This window comes from Cucurbita pepo, chromosome 4 (genome assembly GCF_057944985.1).
Source record: "Cucurbita pepo subsp. pepo isolate OVF chromosome 4, ASM5794498v1, whole genome shotgun sequence".
Classification (NCBI taxonomy): Eukaryota; Viridiplantae; Streptophyta; class Magnoliopsida; order Cucurbitales; family Cucurbitaceae; genus Cucurbita; species Cucurbita pepo.
In genome coordinates, this window is record NC_141801.1 from 8,992,633 (window position 1) to 9,013,720 (window position 21,088).

The 21,088-nt window shown below is 37.9% G+C and overlaps 3 protein-coding genes across 4 annotated transcripts; 1 reads left to right on the forward strand and 2 right to left on the reverse strand.

Annotated features, from left to right (window-relative positions):
• Positions 1-836: 836 nt before the first annotated feature.
• On the reverse strand, positions 837-4,722 carry LOC111784081 (isopentenyl-diphosphate Delta-isomerase I). 2 transcript variants are annotated; one of them, XR_015420580.1, is made up of 6 exons: positions 4,492-4,722; positions 3,521-3,576; positions 3,248-3,339; positions 2,505-2,745; positions 1,357-2,421; positions 837-1,280 (listed from the first exon to the last, which is right to left on the reverse strand). XR_015420580.1 is itself a non-coding variant. In XM_087123007.1 (5 exons), exons 1-5 carry the CDS (start codon positions 4,686-4,688, stop codon positions 2,168-2,170), a joined length of 840 nt encoding a protein of 279 aa, XP_086979133.1. In that variant the 5' UTR covers positions 4,689-4,722; the 3' UTR covers positions 837-2,167. The 2 variants fall into 2 exon arrangements, 1 of the variants encoding a protein (XP_086979133.1); XM_087123007.1 differs by having other exon boundaries at positions 837-2,421.
• A 6,964-nt stretch (positions 4,723-11,686) lies between these two features.
• On the forward strand, positions 11,687-16,504 carry LOC111784069 (riboflavin biosynthesis protein PYRR, chloroplastic-like). The gene is made up of 9 exons (XM_023664895.2): positions 11,687-12,278; positions 12,505-12,639; positions 12,823-12,922; positions 13,024-13,149; positions 13,249-13,562; positions 14,858-14,977; positions 15,261-15,506; positions 15,581-15,706; positions 15,975-16,504. Exons 1-9 carry the CDS (start codon positions 11,895-11,897, stop codon positions 16,236-16,238), a joined length of 1,815 nt encoding a protein of 604 aa, XP_023520663.2. The 5' UTR covers positions 11,687-11,894; the 3' UTR covers positions 16,239-16,504.
• A 918-nt stretch (positions 16,505-17,422) lies between these two features.
• Positions 17,423-20,970, reverse strand: LOC111784070 (putative protein phosphatase 2C 33). The gene is made up of 5 exons (XM_023664896.2): positions 19,836-20,970; positions 19,083-19,448; positions 18,867-18,984; positions 18,073-18,296; positions 17,423-17,979 (listed from the first exon to the last, which is right to left on the reverse strand). The coding sequence occupies exons 1-5, from the start codon at positions 20,091-20,093 to the stop codon at positions 17,668-17,670; spliced, it is 1,278 nt and encodes a 425-aa protein (XP_023520664.2). The 5' UTR covers positions 20,094-20,970; the 3' UTR covers positions 17,423-17,667.
• Positions 20,971-21,088: the final 118 nt, after the last annotated feature.

The following is a 21,088-nucleotide window of genomic DNA, read 5'->3' on the forward strand; positions in this document are numbered from 1 at the left end:
TTAAAAATACTCCAACTTCAAAAAATAAACACATTTTAAAAATATTCGTGAACTTTTCAAATTAATATAAAAAAATTTGGAGATAATCTATAAGCGATAAACAGTTTTTGTGTATATATTAATGATAAGAATTATTGGAAAGAAATGGCTCATTAAACCTAACCCTACCAATATCCTGTATAAGATCTATGAAACTAAATGCAACTATCATATGCATGTGTCATGGTCTTTAATTGCGATGTTATCGTCAACCATATAAAGGTGCCTTACCTTTACGTGAAATATAGAAGTAACACATGGCTTGAGTATTTAAGAAGTGACCGTACTATTGGGGTCATGGAATGCAAATACATTGAATCATGATAAAGGACCTATCATTTAAAACCATTATAGAGGTGGCATCCACTCTGGACAAATTGGATGTGTAGTACTTCCCTACAACGACCAATACGTGCGAGCGTGAGCCCACCAAGGGTTCACACACTCCCTAGGCCCATCATAGTCATAAAAGGGAAGTATCCCGATTAATAAATGAGCATACAATATGCCTGGGGTCCTTATCATTATGTGACACAACCCAGACATCCTTCACATATTACTTTAGGTAACATGCATGCATAAGTCTTCATACATTCATCATTTATAACATCATCTAAGGGTTGTGTATTAGAAAAACTTATCATGATGCAAACATAACATTTCATACATGTACATCATCGTAACATGAGGTATTATCGTACCATGTCATGTCATCACATCATAATACATCGTCATCCTAACCTATGATAGTAACATAGTACATCACATCATCATAACATTGCAGCATCATCGTAACATATCATAATGTCATATCAAATCGCATTATCATAGCATCATCAATACACATCCTAATACCATAATAACATACATGACACGTGCTATTGGGCACGTGTCATCATACATAAGACAGGTCTTCTGATCGAGCCGATAGTAGAGCCACTTACTTGGTTGGCCTTAACCGACGTTCTCTTTCTATAACTTAGTTTGCTTTTGCCCTTTGAGTTCTTTCTCACTTATACGAGGCTTTACCTATTTGAATATTCGCTCAATAGCTTTAGTAATTCTAATTTCGTAACTTAGTTTCACTTGAATTGAGTAGATGGGAGTTATATAGAACTTAAATCCTTTTGATAAGGTCGAAGTTGAATTTAGCACCTGATAGTCGTGATTTTTTCTTTCCATTTTCTACGTCTCTATCCACTTCTCTTTCACACCCGAGGCAATGGAGGTGTTCGTGTAACCTAAAACAACAAACCACGACGTAACTATTTATAGAAAAATAAACTCCCTTACCGACAATAAGACCACGTTGAATACCATGACGACAAACGTGGTTTGGCATACTGTGGTGTGTCCTGAGTTGTCGGTCGCCACTTCTGCAGCGTGTGTCGTTTGTTACGGCATTGGGTCAAATCTCTCTGTCTCGCCGACATCGCACTCCAAAGAGAAGGTTTTCGTTGGATTTCCTTCTCTTTGTGCTTTGTTATTCTCAAATGGCCATGAGGGTTCAGTTGGTTGAAGCGTTGAGGGAGTGTGGCCTTTGTAGGGGTCAAGGGTTCGTTGAAAACGTGAGATCTCCGGCACCTCGTTGGAAATCTACATAGAGCTAGGACATTAGAGTTAAGTTTACTAGATGATGACTTAGGTCAAGACGCCTCCAGCAAACTAAGCACCTTAGGATCGTAAGCAACAATTTGAGAGACTAGATTCCTAGTTCTCGTGGACTAAGAAAGACTCGAGGAATCAAAATAGAGCAGCCTACAATCAGAAGTCCTCGTTAAGCTACCTAGTTGTCTTAGGAATCTAATAGACCACACCTCAGTTCTCAAGTATGACTAAATTGAAGTTCAAATTGTAGATAACGTACTTGGGTGATCCGGAATATCTCTAGCAAAGCATGCATGAGAAAACTCAACTAAGATTAGGATACTACAATTAGTATACTACAATTAGTGCAGTTTACACCTAAAATCTAATGGTTCGATAATTCAACCTTACGTTTATTTAAAAATTGGCTCACATTTATAAATATAGTGCAAGAAATTTTCAATTTCCACCGAATAACAAAACCTACTGTCAGTTAAGTTATTCGTAGAAGACTGTCAGTTAAGGTTGATTGTTTAAGCTCTCAGGTCAACTTGTGAATTGTTTTCATGTCAGCAGCTTCCTTAAGAGTCCCCTTCTCCACATGATCCCACCACTTGAACAGAAAATTGTCCACAACAAGCCTGAACCAAGGAGACAGCTTCAAGCCCTCTTCTCCACCATCTGCTTTCCTCACAAGCTCCTTCAGCTGCTCCTTGTTTACGTACTTCACATCCGCTACTTCGTCCGGGTTCGGGTTCACGTTGACATCTCGAACGATGAAGAGGAGATAGTCCACTGCACGTTACACTTATTAGAAACAAATGTGATACCAAATCAGCTCAAGTTGTAAACAGATGAGTTATAGTCAGGGAAGGTACATTCATGCTCCCCCCATTTGCCATCTGAGGGTGCCTTGTATAGCATTCGACCGAGCGGAATGAACTCGTCGACTGGGACGTCTTCAGCAGGAATACCGAGTTCATCCAACAGCTTCCTTTGTGCAGCATTCCTTGCACCAAGGGCTTCCTCCTCAATTAGTTCAGACTCTCTATACAATGGATGGCTGCAGCAAGTGTTCGTCCAGACAAGCGGAAACGTTACCTTTGTCGCAGATCGTTGCTTCAGAGATGATATCGAGTTCAACACGTTAACATTTTCCGTGTTCGGAATATAAACATTTTAGATAGATAGGAAAAATACTAACAACGAAACAAACAAGAAAGCTTGAAAAACCATAGACATCATCAAAACTTTAACTTAGTTTCAGCACGGTTTTAAAACACGTCTACTAAGAGAGGTTTTCACACCCTTATAAAGAATGTTTTGTTCCCCTCTCCAATCGACGTGAGATCTCACAATCCACCCCCTTCGAGGCCCAACATCCTCGCTGGCACTTGTTTCCCCCTCCAATCAATGTAGGACCTCATAATCCCCCCACTTTTAGAGCCCAACGTCCTCACTGGCACTCGTTTCCCTATCCAATTGATGTGGGATCTCACAATCCACACCCCTTGTGGGTCTAGCATCCTCGTTGGCACTCATTCCTCTCACCAATCGATATGGGATCTCACAAAACAGCCACCATTTCAGAGACGGTCCGAATCAAACCCAAATAACATACCTGAAGAAGGAGTTCGTATTTGGAGTTGAATAAAAAGACGCTAAAAGCGCGATGCAGCCAGTTTTTAGATTCGATATTTTCCATCAAGTGACCTGTAGGTTAGACGAGAATATAGGGCATTATCAACCTACATAAAGCTCAAAGTGGACAATATTATACCACTGTAGAGGTTCGTGATTCCTAACTAAGGAGACAAAGAGTTCAAGCATGACGGTTAGCTTTATCGTAAGAACTTGCTTCAAAGAAATCAATACTGGAAAAGATTTGACTTACAGTTATACTTGGATTCATGACCCACAACACGATCGTTCTCATCCACTAAAATGCATCTATCCAACAATTCAAGATCGACAGAAGGTATTTGTGAGTAAGTGAATGAATTATATTCGAGTGTACTAAGTGAATGAATTCAAACCAAACACCTTCAAAACACGTGGCCATGCCATGATTCAAACTCAAACATTGTATCATACAAATTAAGCCAGAGAGGTTCAGATCCCAGAAAATTTTAAGCATCAAATCATCAAGAACTTCAAATGAAATGTAATTCGACTGGTTTCAAACACTTGATCAACAACTTCTCATTCCCTTTCCAGGAAATAAGAGACTCAGATTTAATTCCTTCCCCATTCAAATACCTCTTCCACCAACAAGCAGCGAACATGCTAATCAGACAAACGAGAAAAAAAAGGGATCGATAAACTATACGTTAGAAAACATTACTCTCCACGATAGTATGATATTATCCATTTTGATCCTAAGCTCTCCTGGCTCGTTTGAAAGGACTTAAAAATCAAATTCAAAAGAACCAAAAAAGCATAAACTGATGAGACTGGATCCAGATTGAGCATATCAAATCATCAGGAATCTCAACAACTGGTCAGAGAAATCAAAAAACACAAAAAAGAATCAAAGAATCAAAGTCCAAAGCAACATCAGAAAGAGAAAGAGACAGAAACAGAAACAGAGGGCCATTAAACTGAGAGGTCGTTTGCAAGCGTTTTGAACGTACAACTTCCTTCAAAGGTCTCGGACATGATAATCATTCAAATTCAAGTAACGGAAAGTACAAATAGACGAGAATAGCTCCACAAAAACCTCAAACCTCAAATCATCAAGAATCGAAATCAAGAATGCTCCACCAGAAACAGAAAGAAATCAATCAAGAATCAACGAAAGTCAAAAGCAAAAAAAACAAGAAGCGAAACGAAATCTGAAACCAGAAAGGGAAAGGAAATACGCACTCGTCGTCGAACATGAGGCGCTTCTGGACTTCGTCCATGCCAGAATCGAGAAGTGTGCCTGCCATGGGAGGAAATGAGGGAAAATCTGAGGGAAAGATTGGGAGAAGAGCGAGAAGAGCGAGAGAGAATGAGAGAGGAGAAGCAGTATTTAACGAGTGGTAATGATCAAGAAGGGTGAGCGTTGAAGCGCTCGCCATTGTTGTGTTGACTGTTGATTGGAAGACACTTGATTTGCTTCCATGGATGACATTCTTGTTTTCTTTCTGCGCGTGTTTTGCACGACGCTATTTGGGAGAGTGGTTGTTAAATATGTGTTTATTAAAACTGTAATTAGTTGGAAATTTTAGAATTTTGTCATGAATTAATACCCTAAATTAATAAAAATACATATATATTTTATAAAACTTTTAATTCTTTCATTTAATAAAGTAGTTTGTTGGTTATAAATATAGATGTGGTCATTCCAGGTTATTTGATTGTTATCGTCGTTACCAGCATCCTCGCTAGCACACCGCCTAGTGTCTATCTTTGATATCATTTATAGTTGTTCAAGTCCACCGCTAATAGATATTGTCCTCTTTAGACTTAATTTTTCCCTTATGGGTTTCTCTTCAAGGTTCTAAAATGCGTCGATTTCTACATTCTTGTAAGCAATGTTTCGTTTCTCTCTCCAATTGATAGGGTGGGATCTCACACAATTACAAGTAAGAGTGTGTACTTTTCTCGTAACGTGCTTGAAGTATCTATCATCCTCAAGTTTCAACTCACATACCATACATGAATTACCTAAAGGATCTAACTAGAACCCGGTCAAACCAACTAAGTTATTTATGCAAGCCAGCCATAAACGACTCTATCACTAATAAAAATAGATGATACTCGACAGTGTCATCATGGTAACATTATTACATAGGCAAGCATCGTAATGTCTGTCAATTAAGACACATATGTGGGCTAACCATAATAATCTTAAAAATAAGATAGCTATTGGGTTGGATTGGGTTGGATTGAGCTGTGTTGGATTGTAACCCTATTTTCGGGTTGATTAGATTGACTTGACCAAACAAAATGTTGGCAACCAACCTAAATTTTCTATTTTCCAAAAATTAAACCCAACCCAAATCTTAAAAAAAAAAAAAAAAAAAAAAAAAACTAATTTAAATAACAATAATTAACTAATTAAATATATTTAAGATATCAATAACTAATTAATTAATATTTTTCAGTAAACAAGTAATTAAATTTATTTAATAAGCTTTTATTAATATAGCTGAATTAAATATATGTTTTATTCATTATTGCCGATTTATTCTACTTAAATAACTAATTAACTAACTATATTCAAAATAAAATCATATAAAAATAATTTTTTATATAATTAAAACAATAATACTTCTAAAAAAAGCTATTTTTTTAAATTTTTTTCTTTTCTTTAATATGAATTTATGATTTTTTTTAATCTATTTGTTTGTTGTGTTTTTTTAAAACATTTTATCTATTTCTCGTCCTATTTCTTATAATTTTTTACTTTACGATTAATTTTTCTTAAAAATTATATATATATATATATATATATATATATATATATATATATATTAAATAGTAAAACACTAATTACGAGACTTTATAACATAATGAAAATTTTTAATTTTTAATGATGAATTTGTTGTATAATAGGTCTATAATATATTTAAAATTGTTTTAAAAATTAAATTTAAGGTATAATAACACTCTAATATTTTATTTTATTATTTATTTATTTTATTTATTTTATTTATTTTTATTTTTTTATTTTTGTAAATTTTCAAAAAAAAAAAAAAAAGTTAAAAATTTAAAAATTTATTAGTTTTTTTTTTTAAAAAAAAATTATATATTAACTAAATCTTGTAATTTAAGGTGAGAGAAAAAGGTTAAGAAATGGGGCAATTAAGAGTTTCATAAAGCTAGGCTTTTGAGCTTTGGCCGTCCAAGTGAAGTTCTGGCATGGCGAGAGAGAATAGCCCTGGCCTAAAGATCCTCTGGGTTTGGACTCTTGGCACCGCCGCCATTCTCGTTACAAGCGTAGCTCGGATGAGAATGAGGGATATGGAGAGTATTATCAAGTCCGATCAACAACAATCGATGCACCAGCAGCGACAAACGACGTCTTCCACCGGTTCGTTTTTCGTTGGCGAAGGTGAAACATCTGAGAATTAGAAGCAACAATTCCTTTGAAATTCAACTCAAACTGGTAATTTTCTTTTCGAATTTAGAATAGAGGGTCTGGGTATTTGTTAAATCCCATTTTTAGTGGAGTGTACATAAGGTGTTTGATGAAATTCCTGAATGGAAAGAACTGCCAATTTTTCACTCGTAATGAGCTTGCACTTGCCTTGAATATTTGATGTGTCGATTTCAGTGAACTGTTTTATGTTAGCTGCCACATTTGGTGTATAGACACAAAAATGCCTCTGTTGAATTTGATGTGATCTTTGTTCAATAAATGTTTGTTGTAATTGCTGGTTGGAACTGTCCATTTTTTCACTCTTTGTGAGCTTGCAACTGCTTTGACATGTCAATTTTGAGTTAAATGTACACTGTTGATACATTTAATTGGGTTTAGATGACTTCATCTGCCACTTAGTTACAATTTGGTGCTTGGAATGAGACGTTGTAACAATCTAAGCTCACCGCTAGCGGATATTGTCTTCTTTAGGCTTTCCCTTTCGGACTTCCCCTCAAGGTTTTAAAACGCGTCTGTTAGGGAGAGGTCTACCCCACCAACCAATGTTGGATCTCACAATTCACCCCTTTTGGGGGGCTAGCGTTCTCGCTGCACACCACTTGGTGTCTGGCTCTGATACCATTTGTAACGGTGGGGTAGCATAAGTCCTTTCTTGTGAAGCTGTGAGCGGTTCTCGAGGAACGAAGCAGCTTAACTTATAGTTTCCGAGGGTTTTTTTTCTGAAATGTTGGGAGTTAATATGGTTGAGGATTTTGTGCTACAAAAATGGGCATAACCATAGGCCGCTCAAGCCCATAGCTAGCAGATATTGTCCTCTTTGGGTTTTCTTTTTCGGCTTTTCCTCAACGTTTTTAAAACGCGTCTGCTAGGGAGAGATTTTCACACCCTTATAAACAATGTTTCATTGTCCTCCCCAAGAATGTTCGTTCTCCTCCTCGACTAATGTGGGATTTTATAGGATTTGGAACAGTTTTTGAGGCCGGATTCATTTTTCTTTTACAACTGCACTTTTTATCACCTCCCTTCAAAGTTCTGTCTGGGCCATTTTCAAAATCAATGTCTTGGTTCTCCTTCCTTCCATTTCCCATAGAAACTGTTGTTGGTCAAATACTGTGGTTTTCAAATTCACTGTGGGGTAGCGTTTATTAAACATTATAACATGTTTTACATAAAACGGTTAAATTACAAATTTGGCTCTATGATGGAAGAATGTTAGAATTTAGTGTTTATGATTTTAAAGGTTAGAATTAGTCTCTATGATTCGACTGTTTATGAACTTTTATCAAACCATTTGCAATTTAATTAACATAAGTGTGTTGAATGGAGATCAAAACCCCTTCAAAGTGAGAGCTGCAAGAAGAAAACAGAGGGGAAAAAAAAAATAGCAACGATACTGATGGTTTAACAACAAATGTAGACTTGTTCCATTTGGATTAATTTTGGTCGGTTCAGTTTGTTGTTATTGGATGGCCAGTTTCAATAGATTGGAACCATGATAATTGTGAGATCTCAGATCGATTGAACAGGGGAACGAAGTATTCTTTACAAGGGTGTGGAAACTTCTCCCTAACAAACGTGTTTTAAAATCGTGAGATTGACGGCAATATGTAACGGGCCAAAGCGGACAATATCTGCTAGTGGTGGGCTCGAACTATTACAAATGGTTTTAGAGTTAGACACTGGGCAGTGTGCCAGCGAGGATGGTGGATTGTGAGATCCCACATTGATTGGAGAGGGGAACGAAACATTTTTTTTCTAAGGGTGTGGAAACCTCTCCCTAACATATGTGTTTTAAAACCATGAGGTTGACGGTGATGCATAACGGACCAAAACAGACAATATCTACTAGTAATGGGTTTGAACTGTTACAATTATTGTGATGATGAATTGCATGATATCTTAGGTGCAAAATGGATTCGGAGTTGTGCACATTTCGACCTTATATGATAGGACGTTCTTGAATAGGATTTGTCTCCTTAACAATGACCTCTCCTCCTACATTCTTTTTTATGTCTAGCACAAAACTGCCTTCTAGTTTGATTACTGCAAATTATAGCATGTTGAAAGGCTGGACTCCTTCGGCTTGTATGCAAGAGATATGATCCATGAGAATGTAGGTTTAGTAGACAACGTTAGACAAAAGAAATAACACTGTGAGATCCCATATCGATTAGAGAGATGAACGAGTGCTAGTGAGGATCTTGGGCCTCGAAGATGAGTGGATTGTGAGATCCCACATCGATTGGAGAGAGAAACGAAACATTCTTTATAAAGTTGTGGAAACCTCTCCTTAGCAGAAAATCTTGAGGAGAAGCTCGAAAGGAAAAGTCCAAAGACGACAATATCTATTAGCAGTGGATGCATTATTTATATGTTGTTCTCGATGAATTAAAAAAAAAAAAAAACACATGGAATATAATTAAGAGAATAAAATATTGACAAAATAGATTTATGAAGATTAGAATGCTCAATAAGATACAATTTCTTAAAAAGTAAGCCAATTGAGAATAATACGTCGCTAATATTCAATTTAATGAAATGGATAATTATTCGTTTTAAATTAGTTCAAAAATTTCATCGCATCTTCCATTTATCAATTTGAACAAGAAAATTGAAAAAAAAAAAAAAGAGTATGTCGTCCTTATAATTTTTGTAACGTGTATTTTGCACAAAAAAAAAACCTTTGAAAAACGGAATCATATCTTGTTATCTCCGTGTTGTTTAATTATATATATCGAACTCTCAAATTTTAGATCTGCTAAATTATTTTAAAAAATATTAATCAATAAATATGGTGATAAAAAATTCTCGTGCTTGGTTACGATGAAATAACAAATTTATTTTAAAAAAAAAAGAAAAGAAATGTTAGATATTCTTATTCTTATTCTTATGCTCACGACATTCTCTCAATTTCACACGAGGTATGTCTGTATTTAAATTAATTTTAATTTTTTATGATATGTCAAATATTTTTGTTTGAATTATACACGATGTACATTTTGTATGGTGTGGTTATTGCATGAAGTATGCCGTTTAGATTAAAATCGCACTATAGGTTAAGCATTATCATGCCTCTCTATTTTTTTAATATAATTATTATTTTGAAAATTTTCTAATAAAATTATTATTATTATTTTTTAATGTTTTACATAATTTGAATATAATGGTTATATTTCAAAAGATGTCTTTCTAATTAGTTTAAATTTATATTTAAAAATTAATTGAAAATTTAGATTAAGATATTTGATTTATTATTGGATCTTATATTATAATTACTTTTAAATTTTTATATATTTAAATATAAATAGTGTAGTTAGAAATTAATTAGAATATTGAATTAAAATTTCTAATAACATAGACGAGTGATAAACCTAGTCCAATCTTCCAATCAGTCTTTCTTTCACTTTGCTCGATAGGTGGGTCTTGCAGTCAAGTGTCACGGTCATGCTCGTCCAAGGCGTGTTGTCCATGACAAGCCAAACCTTTTATGTCTTTTCATGTTCTAGTGTTTTACTTTTGTATTTCTAGGGAGTATGACGTTTTCGGAAAAATCATGTATAGACCTGCCAAACATAAAATGCCTCAGAATGTACTATAGGGGGATACGACTAGTTGTCACCTTCTCCCTACCCAAGGTTATATACTGTGAGCTGTTGTTATTTCTCTCTTGCTTGCTTATATAACGTCTCTTTCAAAAATCTCTCTGCCCTCGTTTTCTAAAACCTAGCTCTGATACCGCGAATAGTTCGGTCCAGAATGTGCCAATGAATCTACCATCCCTATCACTGATGATGATGCTCGACAGAATGCCTCATAACTTTACAATGTGTTTGAAAAATAGTTGGGCTGTTAGTTCAGCCGAGCATAATTTGGGAGTGGGGACGAACATCGCATATTTCGAGAAAGCTTCCAAGCATATGAAGAAGTGGGCGGACAAGAAGCGTCGCCCCCTCCAATTCCGAGCAGGAGATCAAGTCCTCATCAAGTTGAGACCAGAACAGATCTGATTTCGCAGCCGAAAGGACCAGAGACTAGTTCAAAAATATGAAGGCCCGGTTGAAGTTCTTAAAAAGATTGGGGCTACCTCCTATAGAGTTGCTACCCACATGGATGAAAATCCACCCAGTCATTCATATGAGCAACTTGAAGTCATATCACCCTGACCCAGATGACGACCAGCGAAATGTAATCACTAGACCGAGCATCGATCTAAAACAAAGAGACACCAAAGAAAAGAGGAGATCCTAGCCGACAGGGTTAGGAAGATAGGAAGACCTGCACGGAAGATTCGTGAATTCCTTGTCAAATGGAAGAATCTCCCTACGGAGGAAACTAGCTGGGAACGCGCCGAAGATCTGGACTCCGCCACCACCCACATCGCCAGGTTTGAAAGTAATCTGGGGAGGATGTCACGGTCATGCTCGTCCAAAGTGTGTTGCCCATGGCTGCATGCCCATGACAAGCCAAACCCTTTATGTCTTTTCATATTCTAGTGTTTTACTTTTGTATTTCTAGGAAGTACGACGTTTCAGAAATATCATGTCTAGGCCTGTCAAACATGAAATGCCTCAGAATGTACTAGAGTGGGATACGACTAGTTGTCACCTTCTCCCTACCCAAGGTTATATACTGTGAGACGTCGTTATTTCTCTCTTACTTGCTTATATAATGTCTCTTCCAAAAATCTCTCTCTGCCCTTGTTTTCTAAAACATTCTCTTAAACCGAGGCCAGAGGCTCGAACATACGTTTCTTGGCCATAGACGACGTAAGAACGAATTGGCTTAGCTCACTTGTCGTTGGAAACGAATTGGCTTAGCTCACTTGTCGTTGGAAAGTGAGTGCCGCACAATCGCAAGTCGGCTGCCCAAACACCCTTCTGCTCTTACCCTCAAGAGCTGCAATTTTAGGGTTACTAGATTCGGCTCTATAACAAGATGAGAGGTTGAGCATTATTAAATCTTGAAATTGGATTCCATGTGAGAATATAAAAAAGAAAAAAATTGTTTGGAGAGAACGGCAATTTCTGTGCCCATGATTCTGGCCCAGCAAGAACAAGGAAGAAGAAGAAGAAGAAGAAGATGCTGATGCTGATAAAGCTCTCTGACTTTGTACGCAGTTTATCGCCATAGAACAGCCCTCAAGAACCTTGACAACAAACCTCTCAGATTTCCAATTCCCATGGTGTTCACATTGGGAGCTTCTTTCCCTATTATCTATGCCAATAGGCTGCCCACCGCCGTTACCGCCGCCGCTACCACAGCCAATCCCAGTAGCAATAGCTCTACTTCCCATTTGTTCGAAGCCACTTTCATCCGTCGCGCGGCGGAGATTGCCGATAAGTCCGCTGGACGCACCGCTCCTCATCCCAACTATGGCTGCATCATCACCACCTCATCCGGCGCCGTCGCTGGTGAGGGCTTCCTCTACGGTCAGGGTACCGAATCTGCTGAGATTCAAGCTGTGGAAGCTGCTGGCGAGCTTTGCCGTGGTGCTACTGCATTTCTTAATTTGGAGTCCAGTGATTGCCCTAGCGATAACACTGCTGTGGCTGCTTTAGTCCAGGTTTAAATGCAGATTCTGTTCTTTCAATTGATTAACGCTTGTTTAGAGCTTGATTAGTTTGAAATTCGATCAATAATATCAGCCGTGATGTAAATCTGGTTTGAACTGAGCATGTTTGATTGATGAATCTTGTTGAATCACATGCTAAATTTGGAAGATGTTATTTGTTTTTGTTCTGTTGTTATCAATATTATGTTAAAATCTGCGATTGAAATTGCACAATTAGGCAGGGATTGAAAGGGTAGTTGTTGGTATGCGGCATCCTTTGCAACATCTAAGAGGAAATGCTGTGAGGGCTTTAAGAAGTCAAGGGGTTCTTGTTGATGTTCTTGGAGAGGAACTAAAGAGTAGAGCCGTTGAGGTAATTCATTGGAATTGTTGAATTGTGTTCTTTCTTTGCCTCACTTCGTTAGGTGTTGAATCGATGCGATTCGATTCGTATCCTTTTTTTTTCTTGTTCTTAAGTGATTTTGGCTTTCCATAACGTACTGTTAGATCATTATTTTTACAGATCACTTATATGAAGCGTTGATTTGTCTTATAGGAAGCTCGAAAAGAATGCTTCCTTGTTAATGCTCCGTTGATTTGTAAAGCTGCGTCTCGAGTACCCTTTTCTGTGCTTAAATATGCCATGACTCTTGATGGTTGGTATTAGTATTCTAGGTTCATTTTCTCGAGTACCCTTCTCTGTTCTTTTCTATTTCTCGCTTATGCTATAGTTAAGTGATTTGATTTTGACTATCAGGAAAAATTGCTGCAAGTTCTGGTCATGCAGCATGGATCAGTGGTGTTTCGTCTAGACAACGAGTTTTTCAGTTACGAGGAAGAAGCGATGCTGTTATAGTAGGAGGCAATACTGTACGCAGGGATAGTGAGTTTTGCCATTTTTCTCTTTCTGTCTTGTTGATGAGTGGTACTTAGTTGTTAACAGTGCTTCATTGTTTTCCCCCAATGTTGTCCTCTGCATTAGATCCGAGACTGACTGCAAGACATGGTGGTGGGCATATTCCTCTTCGTGTTGTGATGTCGAGGACTCTCGATCTTCCTGAAGAAGCAAATGTTTGGGACACAAAGGGTATGGCAACCATGGTTGTAACACAAAGGGGTGCTAAAAGGAGTTTCCAGAAACTGCTTGCATCAAAAGGAGTTGAAGTAGTGGAGTTCGATAATCTAAACCCTCGAGATGTAATGGAATATTTTCATGATCGTGGATTTCTTTCGATTTTGTGGGAGTGCGGAGGGACGCTTGCAGCTTCAGCCATTGCATCTGGAGTAATACATGAGGTTTTGATCTTTTCTTTTTTTATTGGATCTATATTGTTGATTCCCGGATGTTACCGCTTAGTTATAGAAAATGGTGTGTGATGAACAATTTTTTCTCTTGAAAGATTTCTTCTGTTTCTTTCTTGCCAAATGTTTCTGTAAAAAGCTCTAATAAAATTCTCCCATAAAATCTTCTGCATCCTTGTGAAACGGTGCCCTCCGAGAGCGAATGAAAGGAGAAACTCTGGATCTTCTGGGAGGACTATAATAGCTCTGGAAAGTTTTCGCAAAGTGATAAAATAACAAGAGCTGACTCTGTCATTTGGATGTTTGCAATTTGTACACCAATGTGAAGATAGAGCCATGTAGGGTATTCTTCGCTCGAGTTTGTCTCACGTGTAGATTGCCTTATCAGATAGTTCCCATAAGAAAATGTGAGATCCCACGTTGGTTGGGGAGGAGAATGAGACATTCTTTATAAGAGCGTGGAAACCTCTCCCTAGCTGACGCATTTTAAAAACCTTGAGGGGAAGCCCGAAAGGGAAAGCCCAAAAAGGACAATATCTGCTAGCGGTAGGCTGGCTGTTACAAATGGTATTAGAGCCAAACACCGGGCGATGTGCCAGCGAGGAGACTGAACCCCGAAGGAGGATGTACATGAGGCGGCGTGCTAGCAAGGACATTAGGCCACGAAAGGGGGTGGATTGGGGGGTCCCACATCGATGGAGAAGGGAACGAGTGCCAGCGAGGAGACTGAGCCCCGAAGGGGGGTGGACACGAGGTGGTGTGCCAGCAAGGATGCTAGGCCCCGAAAGGGGGTGAATTGAGGAGTCCCACATCGATTAGAGAAAGGAACGAGTGCCAGCGAGGACGCTGGGCCCCAATGGGGGTGGATTGTGAGATCCCACATCGGTTGGAGAGGAGAACTAAGCATTCCTTATAAGGGTATGAAAACCTCTCCCTAGTAGACGCATTTTAAAACCGTGAGGTTGACAACGATACGCCACGGGCCAAAGCAGACAATATTCACTAGCGGTGGGTTAGGCTACTACAGATAGTTTCCTTAGTTTTGGAAGTCTTTTAAAGATATTTCCACAAGCTCTTCCAATCCTTCCTTGCTCCAATAGGTACTAACAAACTACTACTCCTCCTCTCATTGGAAAGAGTTGAGACCTTTAGAAACCATCCCCTTTGGTTTGCCACTTTTTCCACCCAGAATGAATCTCCCTCCCACCTTGCCTTCTTGAAATTTTTTATTTTGATTTTTTTTCTTATGAGATGTTGAGTCATTCATTTAGTTATGTTTTTCAATTCAGGTTTTTGCATTTGTTGCACCTAAAATTATTGGAGGAAGGAATGCACCATCTCCTGTTGGTGAACTTGGAATGGTTGAGATGTCTCAAGCTTTGGAACTAATAGATGTTCAATATGAGAAGGTTCTTTTTAGTTTATCATGTTATCATCTCTTCACTTCATCTATTTATTTGTTTATGTGCAATACTTTCCTAGTCAATCTTCTTTGATATAGCCAACATAAATGTGCTCGTTTTTTATTTCCTTAATATTCCCTATTTTTCGCTCGTAAAACTAAAAACTAAAAACCAAGTGGTTATCAAATGGAGCAGAAACTCCGACTTCTTCCATATCAGTTGAAGTATTCATTTCATTTATAAGAATGCATGGATTCCATTTTGACTGAGATTAGAGTTTGGCTTACAGGTTGGAAAGGACATGTTAATTAGTGGATTTCTTCAGCCAATATTAGATGTTGCTCCTGTAATCCCATCCTGTGATGAAACCTTTGCAATTGACCCAACAGTTACTCCCTATGAGTCGAGTATCATATTCTTTTACAAAACATGGGATCCTTACGGCGCTTTTTCGAACTTTTCACGACACCCCATTCATCTCGCTGATGAAAATGGTAACGATTGCACTTGGTTGACTGTAGAGCATTATTATCAGGTGGGTACCTTTGCTTGTGAATTGTTTTGTCTTTCGAAGTATAGAATATTGTCTGACCTTGATCGAATATGCAGGCTCACAAATTTGTTGGGCTTGATGATCCTGCTGCTCAGGATTGCGTGGAAAAGATCAAATCAGCAAGAAGTCCAGAGGAAGCAGCAAGGATAGGAAGATCAATGCAGAGGCAGCACCCTAAAATGGTATAGCTGCTCTTACTCGTTTTTAGTTTAAGTCGGTGTATTTCTTTCGGCACGATGTCTGGGCGTGATAATTGCATAAAACTTATAGATCTTCTGAAGATAGATGAGGTTGATCATCTTTTCTAAAGCCCCAAGATAGAAACAATGATAAAAACTGTTGAAAATTTCAAGTTTAGAGGGAAAAAGAACAAGATATGAGCATGTTTGATATCTATTCCATGATCTAGACCACATGATAATCTCTGGCATCACTCGATTTTCGTTACAGATAAGATCTGATTGGCGAACAGCCAAACTCGACGTTATGTACCGCGCATTAAAATGCAAATTTTCTAGTTACCCTCATCTGCAATCTATGTTGCTATCAACTGCTGGATCTGTTCTTGTTGAAGCATCTCCACATGATCTCTTCTGGGGTGGAGGTCGAGATGGGGAAGGTCTAAACTACCTTGGAAGACTTCTAATGAAATTGAGAGCCGAGTTTCTTGGACAATCATCGACCCCAAACGGGAGCAACGTGGAGTTCAATTGACGAAAAGCACAAGAAAGAAGATTAATAATCACATCAGTTAAAAGGTGGTATTATATGATTCAGAATCCAATGGGCAATCTCCTCTTTGTGCCCCGAAAATTAGGTACCGACGAGGCTCTAATGTATGTTGAACCATTATTGTTCGACCCGAAAATTCTCTCTGATTTGGTAGGCAGCTATACTGCTGCCTATTGTATAACTTATATCTTATTGTTGAATAATGAAATAAAAAAGAGGAACATGCTCTCTATGGAAGATTTCAAGCACCGGGCATCCCCTTGATGATTTACTACAACTTGTTTCTTGGAGGAACTTTGCTTTTGTTCTGAAATTTCATCAAATTTATTCTATTTTGGCTTCCAAACATTCAAATATGTACCTTTTTACTCTCATGACTTCTTTAATAATATTAATAATCTGAATCGTCGAAAAGGTAATGGAGCATTTTCTCGATCGAGGGTATCTTTTAGTTTGAACGGAGAACATCAAACCAGCCCGAAGTCTTGAAGAGGAATACTTGCATCCATAGCTCCCATCATTATAGATTTTTTTTTCTTTTGATCGAGCATTTCAAGTGAGTTTTCTCCGGTTCACACATGCTCGTTCGTGCCTATCATTAGAGGATAGGACCGAGATTTTGCTACAAGGATTGGAAAGATATTGCAGAAGCAACATCTTTCGGCATGAAGTAAAGGTATTATGAGAGTACAAAGTTATTTCATATTTCTCAACCAAAGTTCAATTTTTTATTTTTTGTAAGCAAAAACGTAAAGTTCTTGATCCAATTTCTTCTTCTTTAAAGTGCGGTTACTATTTTGGACACGTGCATGTAGTCTTTAAGAACTCATCAAACGTATTAAAAGAAATCGAGAAGTATTAGCACAACCGAACAAACAAGATACTGGCATGTTAAAACACACAAACGACTATTAACTACCTAATTCGACTGTTGGATTGGTTGTAATAAAAGGATTATCAAAATCTGTGAATACAAACGTTAAAAGTTGTAATGCTAACACGAGCTCTTCTCAACTAGCATAAAACTTGTACTCTCAACCAAGAAGTCAAATTTCTAAAATCTATCAACATAAAGTATGCGTTCGGGTTTCTGACCTTTAGTCGAGAATATATATCTTATACAATTGCTCAAGTTGGCAGATTTTCATTTGATCCCCACCAACCGATTTTCGGAAAAGATTTAATTATTTTATAACATAAAATATACCAACATGATATTAAAAATAATTCACACGTTTATGTGCGTTATTTAAGTAGTTTATTCACACATAAAAATTTGTACACAAACATTGGCAGCAAAGAGCAGTCTGTGGGGTTCAAGAAACAATCTTCAAATATCCTAACCTGGTACCAAGCAAGGCACATTTGAGAATCTGTGCAGTCATTGTGGGAGCGTTTTCTATCGTACCGTTCATGTAGAAACTCCTACTGTTTGCACGATTTCCGAACACCGTAGACCAGCTGCGCCTGAGACATCATCAGCCACCATGGCTGTCTCAGCTTGAACTGCTGAACTATCCTCCTGGGATTTAACATTCATATCTGATACCATCAAGTTCGAGTCGAGGAAGAGGCACACAACAGCACAGTCGTCAATGTTGGAAAAAGGAAACTTGCGCCTCCATGCTTTAGTTGCAGACTCAACCAATGATTGAGCTGCAGAACGAGCTGGGGTCGATGCCACAATGTCGACTACCTCTTTGTTTGAGAGAACATCCCAAATCTGAAAAGTGTTGGAATCAAACTTTAGATAGTAAGAAAGTAGTCATCAAATGAATCTATTTTAGTAAATGGTATTAAGAAGTCAATGTCATACTCCGTCGGTAGCTAAAACTATAAACTCGTCTTCGTCTGTCAGAAACCGATACGAAATTTCAGGAACAGAAATTAGACCGAAGTCCTTGAGGCAAAAGTCGCCGAAAGATCGTGCCATTGCCAGCCCAGGGGAATCATTGTTTGGAAGCCATACCCTAGCAACTTCTGGTTCATCCTCATGGGCAAATACCCGACCCTTGCATTGGAGAATTCTCTCTGCTTCCGCTGTTGCAGTTTAGAAAGCAATCAAAACCAGATTTCAGCTTCTAAACTTCAGATATCCAATCAAATGAGAAAACTTATAATTATCTCAGATATTGTAATAGCCCAAGTCCACTGCTAGCAGATATTGTCCTCTTTGGGCTTTCTCTTCGAGCTTCCTCTCAAGATTTTTAAAACGCGTTTGCTAGGGAGAGGTTTCTACGCCCTTATAAAGAATGCTTCATTTCCCTCTCCAATCGATATGAGATCTCACAATCCACCCCTTCAGGACCCAACATCCTCGCAGGCACATCGTCCAGTGTCTAGCTCTGATACCATTTGTAATAGCTCAAGCCCGCCCCAAGCAGATATTGTCTTCTTTGGGCTTTTCTTTTTAAGTTTTCTCTCAAGGTTTTTAAAACGCGTCTGCTAGGGAGAGGTTTCCATGCCCTTATAAAGAATGTTTTGTTCCCTTCTCCAACCGACGTGTGATCTCACAAATACTCTCTAAAATGACAGTATAGAAGCAGCAAATACATAATGTTTTAACAACTCAAAATGAATAGTTCATTGACAAGAGAGAGAGGGAGGGACCTGGAATATCTGGCTTGAGATCTATGGTCAACTGAACTGCTTGGAGACAATTATCCTTGTCTCTGGTACCCAACACAGCTCGAGAGTCCCCGACATTTCCAATAACAAGATCTCGATCCTAGAAGCCAGTAAATTATAAGAACTTTAAGAACGATCGAATCAAATGAAAACGAAAATATTGTAAATATGGTAATAAAACTGTTGTAATGACACCACCTGCTTAACAAGAGCTATTGCTGTTGTCCCACTACAGAAGCAGTCAATACTTGGCTGCATTTTGAGTTCCACATCCATTCTCTTAAAAGCCTTCAAAAATGATTCCTTCATATTTTCAGAAATTTCATGGTGCTTAAGGGGAGAACTAGCTTCCTTCCAATCAGTTTCTAACCCAGAATTTTCATTGTTGAGACCTGTTTTATGACCAAACTCTTTTGAAATATCCTCATTGCTCGCATTAGCTTCCCAATGTGCAGTCAGTTTCAGGGGCAGAGAATCCCTCACTCTTTTCGCGACCAGATGACCGTTAGGACCATGGCCATCAAAAACTCCACAGAAGAATGTATCTGTTCTTGAGCCAAAGTGCTGAAAATTCATGATCTGATTAGTGGTGATTATACCCCATCTATTTGCATTCTCTGAAACTTAAAAGCATTTTCAGGCTACACATTGAAGCACACAAGGAAGAAGCCCTTACTTTGAAAGCCTCTTTATGACAAGTCAAATCAGGGATTGAACTTTGTTCAAGGAAAAGTGGATACTAATACACTAAAGGGTTAAGAAAAGCATTGCACAGTCAAACAATAAAGCATAAACTAAGACAGAACCAAGAACAAAGCATGCTATCCATCCCAAGGAACAATTTTCTAATGCATTCAAGAGCTTGTGATATACCAATATAAAACCAGTTAGATCATTTGAAAGGGACCAACAAGACCCATAAATGAGACATATTGACAATAAAGAGCTAACCTCCCATACAATCATGGCATCTTGGTTCATCCCTTTCTTGCCCTGTTGAGTATAAAGTGAGGCAACTTCACTGGATCCATTCAAGAACATCCGACCCGGAATTCGGTGAACTGTTGCTTCTTCACTCTGCTGCTCAAACATAGAATCCTTGGACTCCAGCCCATTTTCTGAGTCTTTCAGTTTTCTTGCTTTCAGCACAGAAGATACAGAGGAACCAGCCATGGCCCTCTTACATCCAACAGACAAGCAAGGCCCCATTCTGGAAATGGGGACTCCTAGAATGCTTGAATACGGACCTCAGTTAATAGAATCAGACTTAAATAACCCTTTATCTTTGGATTCTAATCCTTCAAAGGAAGCTTGGTCTTATAACATCCATATACATCTCTTAATTACAGATTAAGCACTAAATTAGCCTCTAAACATATCTAAAACACTATGTCATAGAAACTTTGATTTGTCTGTATAATCAAACAATGCTAACGAAGCCCAAAAGACCAAGCAACAGCGAAGAGAATAGATATATTTCCAAATTTACTCGCCAAACAAAGACGATAACATTTCCAGATTCAGAAATCATGGAGGCATATCGCCCCACCAACAATCAATAGAGAGGCTCAAATCAACAACTGAATCGAAACGCAGTTATTTCACCCCCAAAAGATTTCTCATCCATTTCTCAATTTAGAAAAAAAAAAAAAAAAAAAAAAAAAAAAAAAAAAACCTCCAATAAATTCTAATTCAAATTCAAGATCGCGATAAGACCAACCAACAAACAGAGCCAAAAACGATTCCCCTGATCGCAGAAACAATCAAAACCCATTCAGAAATTTAATTACCAACAGTAGGAAACAAAATTGGAGATCAATCAATTAAGAATTTGGCAGAATGAATTCATCTTTAGACAACGACTTCGGATTTGAAGACGACCAAATGCGGGGTTGAATGATTGAGTGGGGAAAACGACCGGAAGATGCAACAAGCAAACAAGCAATCAACCGATGAAGAATCCTTTCGCGGGTTGTAAACGAGTTTTGACTTTGAAAGAGGACAAAGAAACGAATCACATTAATGGCGTCGCTAATAGAGGAGAAGGAAAATGACAAGACGCCTCGTGGAGTTCGTGAGGAATGATTATGAAACGGAGAACAGCTTAATTATAGTTAAATTTTTAGATTAAAAATTTTATTAATATTTTTAAAAAAATTCAAAATATATTTTACCTAAATTAGCCGATGTGTGGGACTTTCATC